Source organism: Urocitellus parryii, chromosome 9 (genome assembly GCF_045843805.1).
Source record: "Urocitellus parryii isolate mUroPar1 chromosome 9, mUroPar1.hap1, whole genome shotgun sequence".
Taxonomy (NCBI): Eukaryota; Metazoa; Chordata; class Mammalia; order Rodentia; family Sciuridae; genus Urocitellus; species Urocitellus parryii.
Window position 1 is genome coordinate 66,077,167 of NC_135539.1, and position 26,417 is coordinate 66,103,583.

Consider the following 26,417-nt stretch of genomic DNA (forward strand, 5'->3'; position numbering starts at 1 on the left):
CTAAAAAAAATAATAATAATAATAATTTCTAACTAGCTCTTCTTGAAATCACCTGTCCCCTCATTGGTGGCGTCCCCTGAGATTCTGACCTTGACCTCCTTCCATCCTCATCTTCCTCAATAAGCCAAAATTATAATTATGGTAGATGTTGGCCAACTTGACCTTGCCTAATAAACAAAAATTCTTGATTCCCTCTGTATGAGTTCTGTCTGATCACAAGGCAAGCTAACTCTTACATGTGGGAAGACACTCTAGCCACTCATTTCTGCTCCCATCAAGTGACAGTCAAGTTTAACACAAGTCAGTTGTATTTAAGCACAAAGCTCCCTTTTTGTCCATTTTGTGTTACTATAATTATAGAAGATAATGGAAACTGATGAAATGTGAACAAAAATGAGAGTTGTTCTTTCTATAAAAATTAACTTAAATATTTTGGAAAGAGTCAATAAAGGCTGTTATTCTCTTCTATATTTTTCCCTTTCCCTGGTTTCGTCCTTTTTTGTCTCCAATGAGAGAAATTCTCCCTGAGTATAGCTACATTCAACTGTAGCATATTCCAAAACTAAGTCTGTTCTTTCTGCCAGGACATTCTTCTCTTTTTACCCTGCTAACTCGTTCTGGAACTGCTTGAACACCATCTTCCCAGAAAACTTTCTCTGTGCCCTACACTAGATGAGCTCTTTTTATTGTATGTTTTCATAGCTCCATGCACATCTAAAATCTTATTCTTCACATTCTAAGTACTTATTCCATTGTTTGCACTGCCCATTATCCATGTATACCCATGAAGGCAGGAACTAGACCACATCTGTATTTCTTTACTGTTGTATCCTCACTTAAAAGGTACACAACAAATACTTGTTGGATAAGTTAATAAATGTGGGAGAACAATTCTAAATATAATAGAAATCTTTGGCCCTGAAAGTATCAAACATGAATCAGTTTTAGAACAATTTTTATCTTGGGAACAAAGAGGTCATTATACTAGTTGTAGGCAAAACACAAGTTGCTTCCCTCCTTAAATTACTGCACAATATAGCAGTTACAGCAGATGAGATTGCAGCAAAATCCCTAACTACCTACGCTGACACTATATCATCCCCACCCTAAGATTCTTAAAAAATCTGGGGGTGGGGAGGGAAGGATTCCAGGCATCTGATTTTCACCAGTTCTCAGGTAATTCTGGTAAACCTTACTAGATAAGATTCAGTAAACAAAACTTCATATCAAAACAAAACAAAACAAAACAAAATCTCAAGGCCTAATGAGATCAATATTTTACAAATCATTCCTAAACACACAGTATGATTTTTTTTATTGGTTGTTCAAAACATTACAAAGCTCGTGATATATCATCTTTCATACATTTGACTCAATTGGGTTATGAACTCCCATTTTTACCCCAAATACAAATTGCAGAATCACATCGGTTACACACTCATTTTTACATAATGGCATATTAGTGACTGTTGTATTCTGCTACCTTTCCTATCCCCTACTATCCCCCCCTCCCCTCCCATCTTCCCTCTCTACCTCCTCTGCTGTTGTTCAATTCTCTCCCTTGTTTCCCTCCCCCTTTCTCCTCACAACCTCTTATATGTAATTTTGTGTGACATTGAGGGTCTCCTACCATTTCCATATGCTTTCCCTTCTCTCCCCCCACTTGTCTTTGTTTAATGTTAATCTTTTCCTCATGCTCTTCCTCCCTGTTCTGTTCTTAGTTGTTCTCTTTATATCAAAGAAGACATTTGGCATTTGTTTTTTAAGGATTGGCTAGCTTCGATTAGCATAATCTGCTCTAATGCCATCCATTTCCCTGCAAATTCTATGATTTTGTCATTTTTTAGTGCTGCGTAATATTCCATTGTGTATAGATGGCATCTTTTTTTATCCATTCATCTATTGAAGGGCATCTAGGTTGGTTCCACAATCTAGCTATTGTGAATTGTGCCGCTATGATCATTGATGTGGCAGTATCCCTATAGTACGCTCTTTTAAGATCCTCAGGGAATAGTCCGAGAAGGGCGATAGCTGGGTCAAATGGTGGATCCATTCCCAGATTTCCCAGGAATCTCCATACTGCTTTCCAAATTGGCCTCACCAATTTGCAGCCCCACCAGAAGTGTACAAATGTACCCTTTCCCCCACATCCTCGACAACACTTATTGTTGTTTGACTTCATAATGGCTGCCAATCTTACTGGAGTGAGATGGTATCTTAGGGTGGTTTTGATTTGCAGTTCTCTGACTGCTAGAGATAGTGAGCATTTTTTCATGTACTTGTTGATTGATTGTATGTCCTCCTCTGTGAAGTGTCTGTTCAGGTCCTTGGCCCATTTGTTGATTGGGTTATTTGTTATCTTATTGTTTAATTTTTTGAGTTCTTTGTATATTCTGGATATTAGGGCTCTATCTGAAGTGTGAGGGGTAAAAATTTGTTCCCAGGATGTAGGCTCTCTATTTACCTCTCTTATTGTTTCTCTTGCTGAGAAAAAACTTTTTAGTTTAAGTAAGTCCCATTTGTTTATTCTTGTTATTAACTCTTGGGCTATGGGCGTCCTATTAAGGAATTTGGAGCCCGACCCCACAGTATGTAGATCGTAGCCAACTTTTTCTTCTATCAGACGCAGTGTCTCTGATTTGATATCTAGCTCCTTGATCCATTTTGAGTTAACTTTTGTGCATGGCGAGAGAAAAGGATTCAGTTTCATTTTGCTGCATATGGATTTCCAGTTTTCCCAGCACCATTTGTTGAAGATGCTATCCTTCCTCCATTGCATGTTTTTAGCCCCTTTATCAAATATAAGAAAGTTGTAATTTTGTGGATTGGTTTCTGTGTCCTCTATTCTGTACCATTGGTCCACCTACCTGTTTTGGTACCAGTACCACGCTGTTTTTGTTACTATTGCTTTGTAGTACAGTTTGAACTCACAGTATGATTTTTATACTTTCATGGTTCCCATGGGGAACATCTCCACCTGAAAAATCCTTTAGAAAACTCATGAAGGAAAAATTTAAATGATTATCCAACTCTTTCTTATTTAAAAGTGATTGTAAATCTCCCCTAAATTCTCTCCTCCCCAGAAAAAAGAAAATGTAGACAGCAAGCCAAAAAAATAAAATATCACATGGGCAATATTAACAACAAAACTTAAGTTAACAGGCTGGGGGTATAGCTCAGTTGGTGGAGTGCTTGCCTCGCATGCACAAGGCCCTTGGGTTCAATCCCCAGGACCACAAAAAAAAAAAGTTGAAAAGGTATGCCAATGAACCTCAAAATAAAAGTGAGGACAGACAAGCCACTAATAATAACAAATTCTACACAACATCAGGATCTGCAGAGAAAAAGTCAAAGGGAAACAGCAGGGCATGTGACTGAACAGACCGCCCATAATGCATCATCCCTAAAAAAAGATACATCCACCTGGAACCAAAGAATGGACCTTATTTAGGAAAAAGAGTCTTGTAGATATAATTAAGGTAAGGATCTTGAGATCATCCTGAATTACCTAAATGGGACAATGATGTGTGACCTTACAAGAAAAAGGCAGAGGAAGACTGAACATCAGGTGAAGAAGGCCACATGAAGACAAAGGTAGAGACTAGAGTTATGCTGCCACAGACTAAGGAATACTTGGAGCTACCAGAAATGTGAGCAAATATGATTTTTGTTGTTTTAGGCCAACAAGTTTATGTAATTTATCATGGCAGGCCCAAACAGCCAAGAGGTACACACTGGAAAGAACAACGGCCAATATGAGAGAAACAACTAAAACTAGGATAAGTTTTACCCACTCGACACGAGGTGTATAAATACGAATCTATGGTCATGTCTGAAGGAGACAGAGTTAGTTAGAAAATCCAAACTCAAGACTACAAAATGGAGAGGCAAATCTCCTTCCCAAGAAAAAGCTGCATATTTGAGGAGATACTACTAGAAACAAAACTCAAATTGAGTAGTACAAGTTAAAAGACATTTTTAAAAAAAAAGATATGAAAGAACATAATTATTTTGCAACTGCACAAACTCAAAAATGAGCTGATGGAACTCAGGAAAGAAATCAGAAGAAATTAATTCAGAAATAAAAACTAAGCTAGAAGAGATATAGGAGAATGTAACAAATACTTAAGATAGACAAGGAGAGTTTCAGTATGTGTACAAGAAAATCCCTTAAGAAGAAAACCAAACAGCCAAGCAGAAAACAGAACAGATACTAAAATGTACATTGAAGGGAACTAAGGATACCTGAAACTATGAACTCAAAATGATCATCATGAAGATATAATCTAGCAAAATTGCAAAGCTTGAAAGACCAAAAAATAAATAAATAAATCCTTTATGTATCTAAGCAGAAGCACCAAGTGATTTATCATGGAAATAAAAATTAGACGACCATCAGACTTTTAAACAGCAAAAAGTTTTTTTAAAACAACAAAATGCAGCATCATACTGAAGACATCACAAGAAAGAAAACATGATCAAGGATAAACGTAATAAATGATAAACGTGATCAAAGATAACATGCCCAGCCAAACACTTTCAGTTACAAAGGTCACAAACTTATCTATACGTGAGAACTCTAGGAATTGTGTGTCCATACCTCCTCCTAAAGAATCTATCACAGAATGAGCTCCAGATCATCTACATGATTATACAAACATGGGCATAAGATCTAGAGCATTAAATATAGCTATCTGTACCAAAAGTAAAAGGGTTAAAAGGGAGAGAGTAGCCAGGCATGCACAGTGGCACACACCTGTAAACCCAGCAGCTCGGGAGGCAGGAGGATCACAAGTTCAAAGCCAACTAGAAGCTTAGTAAAGCCCTCAGCAATTTGGCAAGACCCTGTCTCAAAACAAAAAATAAAAAAGGCGTGGGAAGTGGCTTAGTAGTTAAGCACCTCTGGGTTCAATCCCTGGTACCAGAAATAAGAGGGGGAAAAAAAAAGGAGAGAGTATATACATAATGCCTATATAGTTTGATAAAGCAGATATAGTACAACTTAATAAGAAAATAGGGAAAGCCCAGGAAAGAAATATAACTGTTTTCAGTAATCATATTGATAGGGTACTACTTTTTCACTATTTTTCTAGATGGTTGTGTGTGATATTTGGAATAAAATCACATGAGTAATTTGGTAATACATATACTAATGCCTCATTTTGTCCTCATTTTTAATGTGGAAGGAGAAAGAACCAGATCTAATGCCAAAAAATAAAAACTTCTAGTCCTGAATTTGAAAGGAAATATCATTATGACTCATTATCTCAAAAAAATTAACAAGGCAAAAAATTGTAACAGTAATACTATAACAATATTATTACTAATTTCCTGCTTTTGATAATTATACTATTATTATATAAGACATTTATGTTACAGAACTCTAGGTAAAGGATATAAGGAAACTCTCAGTACTATTTTTCAGCTTTTATGTGAATTCAAAGTTGTTTCAAAATAAAAAGTCAAACTCCATGTGTGTGTCTGTGTGTGTGTGTGTGTCTGTGTGTGTCTGTGTGTGTGTGTAAAGACCTACAGTCAAGTGTAACTCAGTAGCAATGAGCATCCCTAACCACACATGGTCTTGAAATATCATTCCCACTGGAAGAACCCAGGATTTTCTTGAAGACATGGCTGATTCTAGGTCCTGGAGTGAAAAACTACATAAAAGATGAACTAGAAAATCATACCAGATAATTAGGAAGCCCCCAAAGACAATGAGGCTCATGTCTAAAAGGATTCAGGATCAAAATAAAAGAAGTCCACTGGCCAAAAATGGGACAACTTCAAGGTACAATGACCTTTGAAATACATGGCATACATTTGCATCTACCAGACAGGTATAGATAAATTAATAGACACGAGCACACAAACTTTGAAAGGTGATTAAGAAACCAATTCATTTCCACAAATAAAGGGAAAGAAGCAAAAATATTATAAAGTTTCATACAATTACAAGATTTTTTAGAAAATACAGTCTATACTTCACAAAAAGTAGTTAATTTATATCTATAACCCCACATTGATGCTTCTAAATTTCAAACAACTCTGAAAGTGAAAACATCTCTTGTAACTCCCCGACAGAAAAACCTGACCTGCTCATGGTAAGCCTTTCCAAGCCTACAGGGTAAATAGTCATACATTTCCTACAGTGTAAATAGTCATACATTTCATAGCAGCTACTTCTGATGGTTGAATGCTGTCCTAGAACCTGCATCATCTTACGTTTCTAAAATGTGAAAACTCGTGAATTCTGAAATACCCAACCCTTCTAGATAAGGGATTACATACAGATTTATACAAACAACACTACAAATAAAGGTAACTAGACAGAGTTTAGAAGAAGAGAAAGCATGTAGGAAGAAATCCATAGAAAGCAAGACCATCTACCTTAAAACCGAGAAAATACTTTCTACCTGGGATTAATAAGGTCAGAAAAGCTTACAAACCAAGTAAAACTTTGAAGGAAGTGTGGGACTTACATAAATGACAAGACATGGGAAAGGTATTTCATACAGAAGGAACATGAGCAGACATGAAAAGACTTCAGACTTCTCATAATCCAGAGTACTATGGATATATCATTTCCAGCAAGAGATGAGATTGGAAAACAAGGCAATAAGTGAAATAAGTCTATGTTCCTTAAATCCTGTTACAGTAGGCCAGCTTTAAATGAACCATAGGTTTTCATCAAGAATATGACCAATCTATAATTGTCAAGAAATGATATTCAGAAGATCTGTGTGATCTTGAAGTTAACTCTGAACCCCAGTTTCCACAATTTAAAAATGCATACAATAGTACATACCTTGCAGAGTTGTTGTGAAGATTAACTGTGGTAAATAAGATTTGAGGTACTTAATGAGTTAAAATGTTCTCCTTTAATAACTGTAAAATTATCTAAAATCTACTTCCTCTCATTGTATATTTCTAGAAAACAGACATTACAGTTTAGCACTTACTTACAAAGTACTGAACAGTACTTTAACACTAAATAAATATTAAGACTAATAAATGTCAATAGCATAAATGTCTAACATGCAACAGAAATAAAAAATATTAAAAGTTGCAAAACATTCAAAATCAAAGACAAATGATGCAATTACTTACTGTATAGCAAATATCAAAAGAACTACTAATAACTTTTTCCTGATTTATATATTTACAGACCAAGAAAAATAAGAGTAAAAAACTATATGGCTCTTTAACAACTATACTACTCTGTGCAAAAAACTCTCTGATCTCTAGCTGTTGGGAATCTATTCTCATGATCTCTCAAAAGGGGGTGGGGGAGAGAGCGAGTGATCCAACTAGACTGTTTTCCTGTCAAAAGTTTAAAATCATCTTTTCAAATTTTTTTTTTAGTTTTGTGGACACTAATCTATTTGTTTATTTACTTGTTTGCTTGTTTTTATGTGGTGCTGAACCTCAAACCCAGTGCCTCTCGTGTGCTAGGCAAAAGCTCTACGACTGAGCTACAGTCCCAGCCCCTAAGACCATCTTAACAAAGAAATTCTTCTAGAAATATACAGTTAATCTAAAAGATTTTTCTTGCCCCACCAGTTTACAGATTATAAACTGGTCAAGGAAAAAAAAAAATAGCAGAAGCAAAGGTTAGACAGATGAAGCACCCAAAACCAGAATTTATTAAAACAGAGAACTCTATGATTTAACTCCTCAAAACAGAAAACTTTAAAAATATTATCACTAATTCTTGTTTCTCAGGGTCCTCAAATCAGTTTGATTGTGAATATTAACAGATTTTACAGGTTAACTTTTTAAAAAAAAAAAAAATTACTCACTGGATTACAGCTGGCCAAACCCTAGTTTTTTGTTTCTGTTTTTTTAAGAATCTAACGCTGGATACAAAACATACCAGAGATTTCCTATGTGGTACACCCTCACGTGCCAAAACAGTTCTGAACTAGAAAGAAAAGCATTGCAAAGACTTTTCAAACACTAAAATGTGTGCATTTCATGTTACATAAAGACAATGGAAGAGGAAAATCTTATATGGTTTATATTATATTAGTATTTTAATAGGACTTTTCTTCCTTAATTTTTTGGCATTTTTTGTATTTAGTCATTCTCTCACATTTTGCCTTTCCCACATGGTTCTCTCTGCCTGAAGCACCCTGCCATCAATCCCACTCTCAAAAAAGACAAAAATAGAGATTCAAAAAGAAACATGTATACCATCATTCATAGCAGCATTATTCATAATAGCCAAAGATGGAAACAACCCAAGCTTCCATCAACAGATGAATGGATAATAAAAAATGATATATTCATACAATTGTATATTATTCAGCCATAAAAGGACACTGGAGCTCTAATAACTAGAACTCCAATAGTTGGGTAAACCTTGAAAACATTATGTAAAGTAAATCAACACAAAAGAACAAATATTGTATGATTCCACTGATATAAGGTATCTAGAATAGGCAAATCTACAACTGAAATAGAATAGAGGTTACTAGGAGGTTGAGAGAATAGGAAGTTATTGCTTAACAGAGTTTCGGTTTGGATGATAAAAAAGTTCTGGAAAGACAGAGATGATGATTATACAACCTTATGACCATACACCTAATGTACTGAATTATGCACTTAAAGTAGGTTAAAATTGTAAATTTTATGTCATGTATACTTTATTACAGTATTTTTAAAAAAAAAAAGAGAGTTAATCAAGAATTCCTGAACACCAAAATGTAGTCATTGGGCATAACTAAAGAAAACAATACTTAACAAACTAGTTATCACTTTTTTACAAAGTGTACTCAGAGAAGTTTACTTATCTTCATTTCCAAAACAAATCAAAGGTTCTATGAAGTCAACTAGTATTTGCTTACCAGTCTCATTAAACTCAAAAATCAACTTTTTGCAACCTAACAATTTGTTGCAATATATATCCTCTCAGTTGTTTTTCAGTTTCACTATTTTTATTTATTTTTTACTATGACCTACAATTAAGGAAATAAAATTTTAAAACTTTCCTCTATAAAAAAAAAACTACTACAATTTTGCTGAAGGACTTAGGAAGATAAGAGTAACTGAATATATTAGAGGTACAAATTAATTTAAGTCCAGGGTTAAAGAGTTCAACTACCCAAAAGCAATTTTCTATTAAAGTTGTGAAATTAGACCTGAAGAATCATAGACACTAAAAACATTCTGATTCTCTTCTTTTAAAAAAATTGAGGAAACAAGAGTGAAAGAGAACAGATCTAATATTTTAGTACTAGGTAAGGTGCTGTCTTATCCAACAGTTTTAGTTTTTCTCTTTAACTTCTTTATATTCTTAATTTTTTCCAACATGTTTTACATTTTAATTTTGTCTTTTGTGTTCTCATGTATAAATATTAATTTACAGTGTAATATGTAGATCTTAAGTGTACAATTCATGAAATCTTACAAGTCCATAACTTAAAACCACATCAAGATATAGAACATTTCTGTGACCTCCAGAGAGTTTCCCTATGTACTCACCTAGACACACCCTAAAGACAACCATTTGGTTTCTACTGCTATATATTAGTTCTGTCTGCTCTAAAACTTTTAATGAAAAAAATAAATAACTTTTTATGAATGAAATCACACAGCATGTACCCTTTTGTCTTCCTTCTTCTTTTGTTTAGTATGCTTCTGCTATTCATCCAGGCTGCTTTTTATTATTGAAAAATATTTTTTACAGTATGAATATACTACAATTTTTATCAGTTTTCTGTTAATGGACATTTGAGTTGTCTCTACTTTGGGATTACCATCAGTCAACCCTATGAACACTCCTATACAAATCTTTTCGTGGACATGTGTTTTATTTCTCTTGAGATATTATCTAGGGATGGAAATGCTGGGTCCTAAGGTAGATACACAGTGAATTTTACAAGAAACTCCCAACAGGCATGGTGGTACATGTCTATAATCCCCATGGCTCAGGAGACTGAGGCAAGAAGATCACAAGTTCAAAGCCAGCCTCAGCAACCTAGGAAGACCCTGTCTCAAAATAAAAATAAAAATGAGCTGGGGATGTAGCTAAGTGGTTAAGTATACATGAAACTGCCAAAGGCTTTTTAAAATATGTTGTACCATTTTAAACTGTCATCAGTAATATATCAGAGCTTCAGCTGCTCTCTATATCCTCACTGAAATTTACTATTGCCAATCTTTTTTTATTATAAATCAATTTTGCTGAGGCTCAAATAATAAAAAGGATCCATTTTAAATGTATAGTTCAATGAATTCTGATAAATGAATACATATAATCAACTCTACCAAACAATTAAGATACAGAGCATTTCCACAGCACCATGTTCCTTCATGACTCTTTCATGTCTGGCTTCTTTTTCTCAACATTTTTTAGATTCACATATGTTGTTGTGTGTATCCTTAATTCATTCTTTTTTTATTGCTGAGCAGTGTTTCATTACATAGATATAGTATAATTTGTTTCATTACATGGATATAGTATAATTTGTTTATCCATTCATCTATTGATAGACATTTGGGCTGTTTAAAACTTGGGGATGTTAACTGTTAAATGAACATAAATACATAAAAATAAGCCACATGGTAGATGTATCTTTGACTCTTGGAGAAACTGCCAAATGTTTTACTACATGGCATTTAACATCCCTATCAAGTTCAATTTTACATGCTGCGTGATTTCATTCATAAAAAGTTATTTATTTTTTTTCATTAAAAGTTTTAGACACACACATGGTACTTATTCTTCTTAATTTTAGTTTGATTCTAAGGGGTGCATAATGATATCTTGTTGTAGTTTTAATTTGCATTTTCCCCTGATTATCAATGTTGTTGAACATATTCATGTGCTTATTTGTCATTCACAGATCTTGTGTGGAGTTCAACTTTTGCCCATTTTTAAAACTGGGTTGTTTGTCTTACTATTGAGTCATAAGAGTTCTTTATATATTCTGGAAGCCAGTCCTTGATCAGATACATATTTTGTGAATCTTTTCTCCCTGTTTTGTTTGGTTTTGTTTTTAAGTACTGGGGACTGAATCCAGGGATGCTCTAACACTGAGCTATAGCCCCAGCCCTTTTTATTTTGACACAGGATCTCCATAAACTGCCCAGGCTGGCCTCAAGCTTGCCCATCCTCCTGAGGCCTTAACTTTCTGAGTCACTGGGATTATAGGCATTCACAAGTGCACCTAGCCGATTTTTCATTTTCTTACAGGTATTTTACAAAGAGTCTAAGTTTTTTATTTTGACGAAGTCTAACTAGTCTTTTGTTTTGTTTTCCCTGGTTAATGCTGTTTGTGTCCTGTCACAGAAATCTTTGTCATCTCAAAAACCACGTATATTATTTTGTTCTTCGTTAGAAGTTTTATAGTCAGCTTTTACATTTACATCAATGATCTATTTTGGGTTAACTTTTCTGTGTGATAGGATATAAAGATGAAAATTCATTTTTTTTCATATTACTATCCACTTGTTCCATAATACCACCAAACTCAAATGGAAACACATGGGTTTTCCAACTCTCCTTTTTCAACCAGGTGCGTTGGTGCATGCCTGTAATCCTGGCGGCTCAGGAGGCTGAAACAGAAGGATCATGAGTTCAAAGCCAGCCTCACACAACTTAGTAAGGTGCTAAAAAATTCAGTGAGACCCTGTCTCTAAATAAAATACAAAACAGGGCTGGACATGTGGCCTAGTGGTTGAGTGTCCCTGAGTTCAACCTCTAGTACCAAAACAAAAAAGACCAACTAACTCTCCATTTTCTTCGCTTCTTGTATAAGTCAATCAGTACACCAATTCTACATTGTCTTTTTTAATAAGTATTATAAAACAGTACTGTAAGTCCTCCACCTTTGTTCTTATTCAAAATTGACCTGGCTCCTCTATGTTCTTTGCATTTCACCTAAATCTTGTTGATTTGTACCAAAGAAAGAAAGAAAAAAGTAGCCTGCCATATCTTGATTGGTATTGAGTTCTATGAAGTAATCTGTAGGTGAGTCTCAATTTAGGTCCTCATTAAAATACTGAAATAATGCTACTCCTATTAATTTCCATTTTCCAGTTGTTTTTAATATACAGAAATAAAAAAAAGTCTGGACATGGTGGTGCACACCTGTAATCCCAGCAACTCTGGAGACCGGGATCACAGAAGGATCAAGTCTCAGACCCTGTCTCGAAATTTTAAAAAATTAAAAGACAGGGAATGTAGCTGAGTGGTAAAGTATCCCATGGGTTCAATCCCCAGTAGAAGGAAGGAAAAATTGTATAGTAACCCTGCAACCTCTGACCTTGAAAAATTCACTTCCTAGTTCTAGTTGTTTATGTTGCTTTTTGTATATTCCTTCCAATTTTGTTTTTCCTTCATTTATTTCCTTGACTAATTAAGTAGGACCTCTAGTATAATATTAAACAGAAATGTTGAAAGCAGACATCCTTGCTCCATTTCTGATCTTAGCAGGAAAATGTTCAACATTTCAACAAAGTATAATAGCTGTAGATTTTTTTCATAGATTATTTTTATCATACTGAGAAAGTGTCATTATATTCCATTTTCTGAATTTTGATACTAAATGACTTACATTTTGTCAGATGCTTTTTCTTTATTTACTGAGATCATAAGAACTTTCTACATTATTCTGTTATAACAGTAAATTACACTGAGATACTAATTTTCATTCCTGAGATGACTCCAATGTAGTCATAACACACTATCCTTTTCATATATTGCTAGATGTAATATATGATAGGATATATCAGTGTACCAACTGGATCTAGACTCTTCTTTGTAGGGGCATTTTTAATTACAAATGCAATTTTTTCAAAACATACGGCACTATTCAGATTTCTTTTTTAGTTTGGTCATTTACATCTCTCAAGGAATTTGCCCATTTAAGTGATCAAATTCACTGACATAAAGTTGTTCATAAAATTCCCTTTTTGTCCTTTCAATGTCTGTAGGCTCTGAAAATATCCTCCATTTTACTCTTGATATTGGTGTACTCTGTTTTAGTTAATAGTACCAACTGGTTTCTCAAGTTCAAAATCCTGTTAAGATATTAACATAACATCTCTATCTAATCTGCAGTCAATTCAAAACAAAATACAAAAGACACACTATTCTCCTATCAAAAATATGCCAAGCATCCCAGCAATTAAAAGGCTGAGGCAGGAGGATAACCTGAGTTCAAGACCAGTGTGGGAAACAGAGGGATAGTCTCTCCACAAATCAATAACTGTATAAAAAATAAATAAATTTTAAACATTTCACTATAGTTTAGGAAAATTAAGTAGTAGCATTTATTTTCCAAGCCATATGTTTGGGATTATTGTTATGTTTCCTGATTTACATGTACATTTTAGGTCTTTAAATATAGGCCTACCTTTATCCTAGAGATACAGAATGATCCAAATACAATGTTTGAATAACTTGTTTGAAAATCAAAGTTAAAAATAAAAATTATGTTGGTTAAATAAAAAGAGTCCAGGGTGGTGGCATCAGTCAAGGATTAAACAAGAAAAAATTATTCTAAGTTCCTGAGCTGGAGAGAATCCATGTATCTGCACATTCGGGGCAGACACAGTTCTAGCAGCAATAAACTATGGTTCTGTCAAGACCTTCTGCTAGAGATTCTAGTCTGGCTCATACCATCCCAAAGTAGACTCCAATGTTACCTAATCTCTCCCACAAAGTCTGCAGTGTCATGTTCCTAACAGTACATTTCTGAATCAACTGCACATTTTGCTAAGGCATTACTGGTGCTCCTGGGAAGGAAAGACCCATGGGAATCAGAAATGTTGGCAGACAGTGACTGAACTTTAGGCATATAAGGACTACTTTAACAATACAACCTCTTAAGAAGCTAACCTTGGACCTTTAAATAGCTTCATTTCAAAGTCAAATAGAAAAGCCAGAATTTTCTATTAACTCTCAGTAGCAAAAAAAGAAAAAAAGAAATCTGTTCACTATACCCATTTCTTCTTCCATCAAAACATTCATGCTTACGTTTTAGTGTCTCTTGGCAAAAAGCTAAAGGGAAAAAAAAAAAAAATTGAGTCCAACTAAATTTCACTTTCTGAAAGAAAAGAAATACACCCCTGAGCTGGGGTTGTAGCTTAGTGGCAGAGTGCTTGTGTAGCACATGTGAGGCCCTGGGTTTGATCCTCAGCATCACATTAAAAAATAAGTAAATAGGGGCTGGGGATGTGGCTCAAGGGGTAGCGAGCTCGCCTGGCATACATGCGGCCCGGATTCGATCCTCAGCACCACATACAAACAAAGATGTTGTGTCCACCAAAAACTAAAAAATAAATAAATATTTTAAAAAAGTAAATAAAATAAAGGTATTGTATCCATCTACAATTAATTTTTTTAAAAAAACAAGCTAAAATAAACTTAAAAAAATTAATATAAAAAAACAAAGAAATACATCACATTAAACTGATACCCAAAGGTATCAGTTTTCTCAAAAGCTTCTCTTAATCCTTCAAATTCAACTTGCTCTCCTTTGAGATGCCTATCAACCTTGATTACATTTTCTTCATTTGTTAACTGGCCTCACTGCCAGATCCTTTGTCAGTGGCTTTGCCTTCATCACTTTCACCAACTTCAAGAAATCCTGCTTCTTTTGCAGAATTAACAATTAGACATTGCAATTAGTTTGCATTGTACTTGCATCATATTATCCAATTCAATGAGACTTAAAGACAAGATTGATTCAACAGACAGGGAGAGAACTGCCACTGGTATGAAAAGGGCAAGGGTATGCAGGGGGAAATACTTTATTAATTATCAGTTATTAAAGATTTATGGTGGAATAATTCCTGTTACCTTTCACAATGTGTAACTAGATAAAGGACATCTTCCATTTATATATTCTTCCACTGAACTTTTCCTATTTTTGATAAAGTTTTAATATGAACAAATGATTACAACATGCACAAACTAATTCATTCTGAGTTTTTGCTTAAGGAAAATATACCCTTCTAATGAAGGAACTTTGGTTTGTGTAGAGGGGAGGGATGGGGTTGTGGGGATGGTAAGGACAGAGAAAGAGACAGGCATTATTAACCTATATACATGTATGATTACACTACTGGAGTGACTCTGAACCACGTACAGCCAGAGGAATGAGAAGTTGTGCTCCATTTGTGTACTATATGTCCAAATGCATTCTACTGTAAAATAAATAAATTTAATTTTTAAAAAATATCCTTCTGTAAATGATGCCAACAAAACACTTTCATAATACAGCTTAAAAGCAACAATATTAGCTGCAATAAGACAAAGAATTCTATCACTTTAAAATTTTTAACTTTTGATTTAAGTATGTAGCATACATATAAAAAGTACAACATCAACAACTGTTTAATTTTAAAGTGCTCTTTTGACACAAAATTTACCTTATTTGAAAAGAATACCTTATTGCCAGGCACCATGGCACACACCTGTAATCCCAGCAATTCAGGAGGTTGAAGCAAGAGGATTAAAAGTTCTAGGCAGCCTTAGCAACTTAAGAGAGATTCTGTCTCAAAAAAAAAAAAAAAAAAAAAAAAAAAAAAAAAGGACTGGGGATGTGGTTCAGTGGTAAAGCAGAGTTCATTCTCCAGTACAAAAAAAAAAAGAGAGAGAGAGAGAAATGTTCACTGGTTTACAGCCATTTAAAATTTCCCTTCATATGTCTGCCTGTTTTCTTTACAATGACTTCAGTTTGCTTATAACAATTCCAAAATCAGGGTATCATAAGAATTTAGATCTTGGAAGGATCTGTGAATGTCATCTAGTCCTGTTTGTTCCAAACTTGGATAACAACTAGATTAAGCAATGACTGCCCAAAATTAAGGTTTTGAGGTCACACCCAGGGATTCTGATTGATTAAATCGGTAGGATCATGAATCCGAAATTTTAAAAGTTGTCCAAGTGATTCTAATGCTCACCAGATTGCCTGATTTAAACTACTAGCAAAGCAGGAAATTTCCTCAATAATACATTCAACTGAAGGTCATTTACTACCCTACCTCTTCAAAAACACCTGAAAAAAATTCCAACTAGTGGACTAAATAAATTGGCCCATCTACCTATCCATTGATCCTAGTTCTACCCTTTTTAGTCATACAAATAAATCTAATCCCTCTTTTACATTACAGCCTTTGAAAACAGATTTGGACTGTGCTTTTTAAGTTTCTTTTTCTCCGTTTACAAAATGGACAAGACCTATCTATACAACCTTTAGACAAAGAGGTATGTCTATGATACATTATTAAATGAAAAAACAAACTGAAAAACAATTCCCTAAAATCATTACATTTAAGATCTGATTTTAACAGTGTGCCCAAAGCTTTCCCTTCTCCTCACATCCACTAGTACATAATATATTTCCAGAAGCCAACATGCAGAATTTGTAGATGAAAAAGCAGGTCTTACTGATCAAGCTTACATAACTTCTTTTAAGTACAGAATTTTTATTTATTAGAAAGATACTGAGTATTAAGGATGTCTAGATACCTTCAGGTTAAAGTGTCTATTAATTACAAGATCAGACTAGCTAAGCCACATTCAGAAGAAATGTCTACATATAATTATAAATCCAGTTTTGTATCCACTGATTTTTAATGATACTCTATCTTGTAAATAGGGAGGAAATCAAGATGCTCTTCAGAATATAAGTCCTCTTAAGATATAGTAAAAATTATTTCAGTAAACAAAAGAATATGAAGTCCAGAAACTAAGTCTTATTAGGTTACGAGACAGACAAAGAATCTGAAAGATCATAAGAAGCACTGCATACATGAAACTACTCACAACTACACCAATCCAAAACTGAGCTTTTACACAAAGATGTCTACTTCAAACCAACAGAACATATAGAAGGCTTATAATATTTTAGAACATTTAATTCCTTAAGGTCAATTAAAAGTAGATAAATACTAAGACAATTTTCAAGTACAATAACCATTCATTTTAGTAATCTAATCACATCAACCAGAAAGAAAAACAAGTGCATACCATATGTTCCTTCTGTAACAGAAAATAGCTGAATTCAACAACAGCATCTGTGCATCTTATCAACACTCACACTACCCACACTTAAATCAGTGTTAAATATAATAAGAAGACAAGTCCCTTCACAAAACAAAGAACAAAAGAAACTGAATATTACTTTTGTTCTATGTTACTTAACCTGGTAGTAGCTAAAGAAATGAAGAACATGAAATGAAGACACAACAGACTTTTGGGCTGGGGATATAGCTCAGTTGGTAGATTGCTTGCCATGTATGCACAAGGCCCTAGGTTCAATCCCCAGCACCACAAAAACAAAACGAATAAAAGACACAATGGACTCTGAAAGATGCTGTACTTAGAAGGAATGAATGCCAAGGAACTCAAAAGTAATTTATGGAGAAATTTTCTCCAGATCTGAGTACTCATTTTAAATGAGTACTCATTTATCTAGTGATAGGTCCCACTCCATTCATTCACCAGGCTTCTTCGAAATGCAGAAATGCCAAAATGCCACTCAGCAACAATAACCGGATGCTGCCACTGCCATTATTCTCATCCTCACAGTCTTTAACCCTAACCTGTAGCATTACAAACATTGAAATTAAGTAATAGTTATGTTATAGCTAGCCCAGAATGAATCCTAGGCCTCCAAAGAAGAAAACAAACTTCTTTAAAGCTATTCAAATATTGTTTTAAGCGTTGTAGTTTGCTGGCAACCTGATTTTCACAAAAATGGTAAATACAACCTATTTTCTAAAATCTGCAAATAGTATCTTTTTTATAGTAGTCTGAGAATTAAATAAAGAAAAAATTCAAGAAAGAGAAAATAATGCAATTTCAATATTCTCATTATCCAGAATTAACTGTTGACATTTTATTATAGTCAATGTTGTGATCTCTTTTTGAACTGATCAAGAAATATTTATGACAGAAGAAATAAAAATACATAAAAAGGAACATATACTGGATATTCATTTTAAGAAATAAAACATTGTTAAAAGAGACACATTACTTTTTTATAGCTTTTCCTATCTTTCCAGTTGTTATTCATTACCCCTCAGTGAAAATGATTTCATATCTCTAAACTGCATATTATCTTGGTTATTATTACTTGGTAACCAGCTTCCCAAAGGTAAGAAAGATGAAAAAACAACAACAACAAAAAAAAAAGCCTCAGAAATTTGAACAGCAGTTATAATTTAAATGGAATGGAATTTAAGGTGGAGAGGAAATCTAAGCAAAAACATGAACTTCATACTCTACATGTTTTGCATAATCTAAAATAAGTGTTCACATACTTATATGCCTACACACAAACTAAATAACATTTTGGAATTTTTCTAGTCTTGATTAATTTTTAAACAATGTATTTACAGAGAACTTATTAAAGGCTAGATACTATTCTAAGCACATAAAATACAAAATGAATGAAACAGACAAACTCTGCACTCTTAATATTTACATTCTATATACATTACTTGTATCAAATAAATAAGCCAAATCTGATATATAAGCGCTTCAAGTGGACATTATATGATATAGAGATAAATAAAGCAAGGAAGGAGGGCTGCTGGGCAGGGTAAGGCATGGCAGGCATGAGGAGCAGGGGAGTCACAAAAGAGAGTGCTGGCAAAGATTCACTGGGAAGGTGACCTCTAAGCAACCGCCCTAAGAGACAAGGAAGTGAGCCAAGTAGAAACCTGGAAGATTGTTCCAAGAAGATTCAGCAAGTGGGAAGGCTCTGGGGGAACTAACCAAGCTTGATGTGCATGGTGAAGATAAGAAAGGCCAGTACAGAGTAAGGAGGGGAAGAGTAACAGAAAGTGAGGTCAGGGAGGTAGGAGGGTAGGCTGTACTTGGCTTTACAGATCACCATAAAAACTTTGGCCTTTAATAATCTCCAGAGAAATGAGAAACCCTTTGACAGGAATTTGAAAAAAGGAGTGACATGATCTGATTTATAAATGACCTACTCTCATTACTGTGGGGAGATTACTGTGTGATTACTGTTACTGTTACAGACTCCAAGCTCACAAGGACTGAAGCTGAGAGACCAGTCAACCAGATTTGCATGCCATATCTGAGAAAAAAAGAAAGACATTAAAAAAAATCACTCCAAGATGCCTGTCCTGGAAGGGTCAAATTGCTATTGCTTGAGATGAGGCAGACTAATAGGAGCAATTGGAGGAAGATGGGGAACGGATGCAGAGAATCAGGAATTTGGTTTTGGATATGCCTTTTAATATCCAAGTGGAGATTCATAGTGGTCAGGTCAGTTGGATGAAGGAATCTGAATTTAATAGACAGAGAGGTAAGTTAGCAGTGAACACACACACACAGAGGTATTTGTATGTGTATATACATTATACATGTTTGCGTTATATTCCATATATATGAACTAGCAATATATATTTGATATTTTAAAACCATGAAACTGAATATAGAAGAAGTAAAGAAGATCAAATTGAGCCCTGAGGTGTATGAAGATCAGGAGGGGACAATAAGTAAGGAGAATAATCAAGAGAGTACAGTGTACTAGAATTTAAGTGAACATTTAATAAAATTTAAAGCTTTTTGTGCATATTTATTCATTCAACAAATATATTCTGAAGACTTATGTGTCAGACACTGTGGAAACAAACATAGTCTCTGCTCTAATGAGGACCACAATCCATGAGGGCTAGAGATAAACAGACTTCTAAATGCTGCTACACAGTTCATCCTGTTTTAGGATAATGCACTACAGACTACTAATCCCAGGCTTGAAGAGTCAGAAAAGGCTTTCCTGAGGAAGAAAAGATCAGAGTAAGTGAAGATCAGCCACGGAGAATCGGGAAGAGGGGGAGGAGAGAGTGGAAAAAGGTTGAAAGAATATATTTACAGATTTCTAAAGTTAAGAGAAATACTGTTCTGTCTCTACAGACCTGAAAGGAGTTCAGTACAGGAAGTATAGAAAGAAGTAACAAGGGAGATAGGAGAAGGGCAGCCCAAGTCCTTTAATACTTGTAAGGAGTCTCAACTTTATTTCAAAGGCAATAGGAAGTAAGAAAATTATTTTATATGGGGAGAATGTAGCTCACTTTTCTGTTACTCTCCCTCTCCTTACTCTCTGTATTGGCCTTTCTATTTCAGGAGGATCACTGATTATGGTAGGGATCAAACTCTGGAAAGGAGCACAGCTGGGTTACTGAACTCCTTAGGAAGCCTGTTTTCATGGTTCATCAGGTAGGTGCAACTGATGCCTGAACTTGGGTAGTGGCACTGGGATTTGGAATATACTCAACAGGATTTTAGCTATGAGGAGTCAAGGATAATGACCTAGTTTTTGATCTGGACAAATAAGTAGACAGTAGCACTACTCATTAAAAGAAGGAGTACAGAAAAGGGGAAGGTAGGTAGCAGGGGTGGAATATGTTGAGTTTGCAATGCCTGTTAACTATCAAAACACTGTTAAGTAAAAAGGCAAACTGGCTACCTAGGTTGAAGTCAACCATAAAATCTGAAATAAAATTATAGATCGGGAATCATAGATAGGGATTAATACCACATGAAAAATAAATTAATAAATAAAACCCAGGGAGTGAGAAGAGTGGAGAAATGGAACAGATTTGGCTCTGGTTAAATCCAATATAAACCAGACAAGCAGTGGAAGAAGAACACTATAAAAAGCAGAAAGAACAAAAAGAGATATATAAAGGGGAAGAGGGAATAGGAGAGTGATGGAGTAAGGGTAAGAAAGAGATGGAAAGGGAGAGAGAGTCTGAGAAGGAGAAAGGGAGTCTAGAACAAAAGCAAAATGGATAGTAGGCCAGAAAGACAACCAAAGCATGAGTTCATATAAGTTCATACACAGAAAAATGGCCTAGTTATTGTTTACACTATTCTATAAACAACCAACAAATAGTTTTCATGAGCTATCAATACATTTCAGTGCTAGAATAACCTTAGCCTAGGTGAAGAAGCAAAATACAAAAAAAAAAAAAAAAGTTAATTAGCAATAGTAAATACAGTTTTTAAATAACAATAAAAATGCTTGGGGGGGGGAATTCCATTACTGGACAGTAGTATGAACTACAGATAGAAAGTGAAATCCTATAAAAAATGGCTAAAAAGCCGAGTGAAAGTTTTCACTTCTTTGGTTTAAAAAAACAAAGCAAGTTGAACTTAAAGGATGAAACTATATAATACAGGAAGGCGCAGTCACACCACAGAGGATTCTAAGAGTCTATACAAAGTGATTTTATGAGCAGTTACTCAAGGCTTGCTGTCAGAATACTTCACAGACCAGAATAAACACACACCTATAAACACGTGGTACATAGTAAATGAAACCAATTTTGAAAACAAACCTTTTAGATATATAAAGTATATAAATTTATTCGAATACAATTTGTGATATGCTTATTGTATAATGCCAAGACATATTCTACTGAATTATCACAACTCTTTATTTGAAGAGGGCCATCGTTAACTGTTTCCTCACCCCTTGTGGGGGAAGTACTAGGGATTGAACCCATAGATGCAATAGTTCTTCTATTCAAAAAAAAAAACCTTTATTTTATTTATGTATTTTTTTATTTATTTTTTTAATATGGTGTTGAATATCAAACTCAGTGCCTCACACATGCTAGGTGAGTGCTCTACCACGGAGCCACATCTATTTTTACTTTTTAAATTTTGAGACAGGGTTCTGCTAAGATGCTGAAACTGGCCTTGATCTTTCAATTCTCCTGTTTTGGCCTCCCAAGTCGCTGGGATTACTGGTTGGTTATGTGTTTTGGGGTTCTCCCATATATTCTCAGGGGAGTGCCTAAATTATTTCACATAGCAACACCATTAGACTGAAATACTTATGATGAACAAAAAATTTCAGATTGTTTTCAACAAAGCAAAACAGACTTCATAGAAGATGGAGTTAGTTAATTAGAAAAGACATGAAACAGACACCTATTAATTTGCCACATTGATTTCTTCTCTCCCACAATTTGAGTTTTTTGGCTGATTGACAGCATTACACACATGCTCGTCTCTGGTTTAGTTCATTCGAACACATATAGGAATGCAGCTATTGGTTTTTGAAATTTTTTAAAGAATGACAGTCCTATAAAACAAAATCTTTTTAATAAAATTAAGTGCGGTGTTCAGAAACTTAAATATCAATCCAAAGCATTCCAATGGCAACTCCCTTTCTATTACTAAAAAATATTCACAAGATGTAACGTGCATCAGAGGCATCAATTGGGAATAAATTCACATCACAATTAAACACAGACAATAACCACACAAGTTTCCGGAGGATTTATTTCTGCTTCCACAAAGAATCTCAGCAAAATATCTACCTAGTCTTTAAAAAGCCAAATAATATTACAGCTTAATACCAAATTCAAGTACTGCTTATACTCTTTCTTCTTTTCCATATTAGAAACAATATAGCAAAGCCAGAAGTAAGGTCCAAATAAAAACAAATTTCACAGCTCTTAAAAAAATACACAACTGTCACTGTTTAAAAAAGCCAAGTGTGCAACTAACTGCTCTGTCTAAATTCTTGGTTTGAGGCATCTCTTAAATGACACACACACCAAAAAAATCAAATAAACATTAGTTCTTGCAAATATAATGCAAATAGCATGCTAATTAAAGTATTCACAAAACAATGACAAATAGGGCTTTAGGACTTCAGTACATATTATTATGTAACTACAATACACATTAAGCAATCACCAGGTTGTAGGCAGGCCTTCCAAAAGGAGTTATTATGGTTTACCATGATCTGAAGACTGTGGTGTTACACCTAATCATGCTTTTACCTGCAACCAGGTGTTTACAGATGTCAAGAAGTAAATGCTGACTGTAAATGTAAACCTACAGTTCTGCCTAATAAATTGTGCAGTATCTGCACACTGTACCTCCCTGTTTTCTGCACAAACTTTCTACTCCAATATGAAATAAACAGCACAAGGTATGTTTTATGGACCAAAATTTTACTTCCAATTCATTTTCAGTACAATGCCCAGACTCACACACTTAGAACTAGACTTGTGTCAAGGGCTATGAAGTTAAAATTTAACACTTAGGAGACCCAAATAAATATCCTCAGGATTTCAATAAAAGTATAGATGTCTCAAAAAGAAAGTTCTAGGATAACAATATTCAGTGCATTTAACAGGCAAATTACAGAAACCATACACAACTAACTAAACACAATCTACTCATTATGGCAAGAAATTCCAAATACTCCAATTTTTAAATACAAGGAGAAAAAAAAAATATGAGAAAGTGACAGGGTATATAGATGCCATAAATCAATGGATTTTTCTATGAGTGCTCAAAAAAAAATTCAGGAAACCTGGAGTAAAATCTTCTGGGCCCTTATCAAGATGCTAGTTCAAACAGTAATGCAAGACACCTGACACCCCAGGGCAGCTCACAGACCTTCTGAGCAGTGAAAGGAAGGGCATAAATAAAATAACAGTCAAGGCAGGAGATTTTTCAGGGAGTTGGAATTACAACACTACAAGGTGTTTTCCAAGGCTGGGCCTAAAATGTCCATGGGAAAAAAAATTTTTTTCCTACCCAAAGCAGAGATCTGCATCAACAGCAGCCAGGACCTTCTCCAGTAGTTCCAAGTGGCACCACCTACCCTCTCCACCAGGGAGGGCAAACCCTGCACACACATATACACCAAATGCACACACAACCAAACCCAACCAGCTCAACATGAAAAATACTGGAGGTTGGGAGCTGAAGGAAAAAGGGGACTGAGACGTACTTTTCTCAGGCTTACAGTATTCACAGTCACCAGAATGGGAGGGCTCCACATTCTGAAGGGGTGACCAAGATGGTGACAAGTCAAAGACAAGGACAATATTTGCAAAAGAATCACTGGAAGCCCTGAGAAGTAAGAGTGGGCAAGGATTCACCTTGCTCCTGGTCAACTAGGTCACTCTCACCAACCAGCTCAAAGTCCCAGTAACAGCTGAACTCCCTACTTGTAGAACAGCCACCAATGGCATGGCCTCCTTGGCTTACCTCACAGGCTGGGACCCGGCAGGCTTTGAGCTTGTCACCATCTCCTTCAGGCAGACCAGTCCGACGTGTGGCCATCATTTCATTTCAAATTGCAAAGAAAGGGCAAATCCTTTGGAGTCCACATTGGGGGTTGGGTGGGGAATGCCACCACAAGTCAAAAGGGCAAGAATTTCACACCAGACTGGGAGAGAAGATGCAGGGCTAGTGAAACAACGTGCCAGGGAATGAAGGTTTTTCAGGAAGCTTCCAATGCTGGCTTCAACTGACTCCACCGTCTTCTTCCATTTCTTGAGACTTAAAAAAAACAAAGGAGACAGATCTCCTTAACAGTCAATGTCCAGGCCAACTGCAGAAAGCGGTCCCTTCTAAGCAATGCTAACTCCGGGGGCCAAAAGGAAGCCCAGTGGGTCGCTCCAGCGTCTGCTCCTGAAGAGGTCCTTCCTACAACAGGGAGAAGTTAAAAGGGCATGAACTTTCTCCAGACACCGATCTTTAGCCTTGCCACATGTCGACATCAAGTTCGCGTATCCGGCACTCGGATTATTCGGTCCAAGAAGACGAACCATACAAGTGAAAAAAGAACTCATCTTTGCATGCATCAAATTTTGGGGGGAAAAAATTAAAGGAAAAGCTTATAAATTCAAGAGGGGCACAGAAGAACGAGAAACCTCAGAATTTCCCGAGGGTTTTATCAAACACAGCTGGCTGCTGTGCAGCCTTCAAGAAAAAAAAAAAAAATTCCCTGTTCAAGTGCATTTTAATTAATGAATTTCCTGGGCAGAACAGAGGCAGTAGGTATGTTCTGCATCACCCGGATACACACACTTCAGGGATGTTTCTCCCCACGGGGACAAAACGGGATACTTTCCTACAACCTTCTCGCTCCCTTCCACCTCCTCAAAAAACAAACAAAAAGCCGACCGGGGCCGGGGCCAAGGCCGGCGTAGGCTTGGCGGAGTCTCCAGGCGGGCTGCCCCGGCCGCCGGGTGACTCTGGCCGCCCGCACCCTGCCCCTCCGCCCGAGCCGGCGTCCCCGAGGAGGCGGCTGTTTTCCTTGGCCCGCGGCGAAGCTGGGTGGGGACGACCGGGCCGGGCAAGGAGGCGTGCGGCCGCGAGCGGGACGCGGCGCCGCTCCCGCTCCAGGGCATTATTCTGGAGCTACACTGACGAAGCCTCAGCCCAGGCAACTTTTATCTCGTGGCTGTTCCCCCAACTACGACCCGACACTATCCCTTCCCCTGTAACCACCTAGGGAAGGGGAAAAAAAAAAAAAAGGAAAAAGAAAACCACCACCCACCTACCACTATTTCCTCCGCCCCTTCCTGAGGCGGGTCGGGGAGCTCGAGCTCCCGAGAAGAGTGGCCCAAATGTGTACTTCGAAAAAGGTGCGGGAAGGCGTGGGGGAAAGATCCAAACCCGGGGGCTCACCTTCCCGCCCGCTCGGGCCCAGCTGCCCCGCGCGGCTGCCAGCAGGAGCGGGGACGCGGGCTGGGCGACGGGCCCGGCCGGGAGGCGCTAGGCCGCAGGCTCGGTTAATATTCATGAGCGGCCCGAGGCGCCCCTCCTCCACGGCCGTCCGGCCGGACCCCGGCGCCCGCCACCGGCCTTTGTGCCCTTCCCTCCTCCTGCCGGCCCTCCTAGGCTCCGCACACGCGGGCGCGGCCCCTCCGCCCCCTCCGGACGCCCGCCGCAGACTCCCTGCGGCCCCGCGCCAGCTCCGGCACTGGTTTGAGGTGGCGGGAAGGGAAGGAACCCGCTGTGAACCAGGTTTTCCACAGCCCCGCCAGCGCTCTGCCCTCCCGGCTAAAACGGAAAAAGAAAACACGCACCGGAGGAAGCGGGGCGAGTGGATCCCGCACCGCGCTGCCGACCGCCGGAGAGCGCGTTCCGCACGCCGGCGCCAGCTGAACCCAGCGGGAGGACCAGCCGGCGCTGCCCGCCGCTGCGCTCCGAGGCCGCCGCCCCCGGCCGGCCGCTCCCAAGCACCGCCGCGACCTGCCCCGGCCGGCCCCGGGCTCTCGGCCGCCGCGGGAGGGCGTGGGGCGGGGCGGCGGCCGCCGGACTCTCCCCTCGCCTCGCCGGGCCCGGCCGGGGCCCTGCTTCGGCGCCCGCGATCGCCAAGTGACAGAAACGCCTGGCTCCGCAGCCGCGCGGAGCTGTTTCCCGGGGGCGGATTTCTCGCTTCTTCCTCCCTGGATCCACCTCCTCCCACTCCACCTCCTTCCCCTCCCCTCCCCAGGGGAGGCTCTGGGACTGAATATTTTCTGTCTTGAATAATACGGTCCCAGGGAACCGACGCAGGAGGAGGATTAACCCGGGGCGGGAGGGGTGCTCGCCAACCCCCTTCGAACGCGGCTGGGGACCCACAAACCCTCACGCCCAGCAGCACCCCAAAACCAGGCTCACA

The 26,417-nt window shown here is 37.3% G+C and overlaps 1 protein-coding gene across 7 annotated transcripts in view; it reads right to left on the bottom strand.

Moving 5' to 3' along the window:
* The window catches only part of Arhgap21 (Rho GTPase activating protein 21), a 135,659-nt gene extending 109,700 nt beyond the window's left edge, over window positions 1-25,959 (bottom strand). For 4 of the 7 annotated variants that reach the window (XM_077803031.1, XM_077803030.1, XM_026401187.2 and 1 more), the window contains exons 1-2: window positions 25,840-25,959; window positions 24,011-24,451 (exon numbers count right to left, since the gene is read on the bottom strand). In XM_077803031.1, coding sequence (XP_077659157.1) covers window positions 24,011-24,088 — 78 coding nt within the window. In that variant the 5' untranslated portion in view covers window positions 24,089-24,451; window positions 25,840-25,959. The other 3 variants (XM_077803029.1, XM_026401184.2, XM_026401185.2) reach the window with 3 other exon arrangements.
* Between the last annotated feature and the right edge of the window lie 458 nt (window positions 25,960-26,417).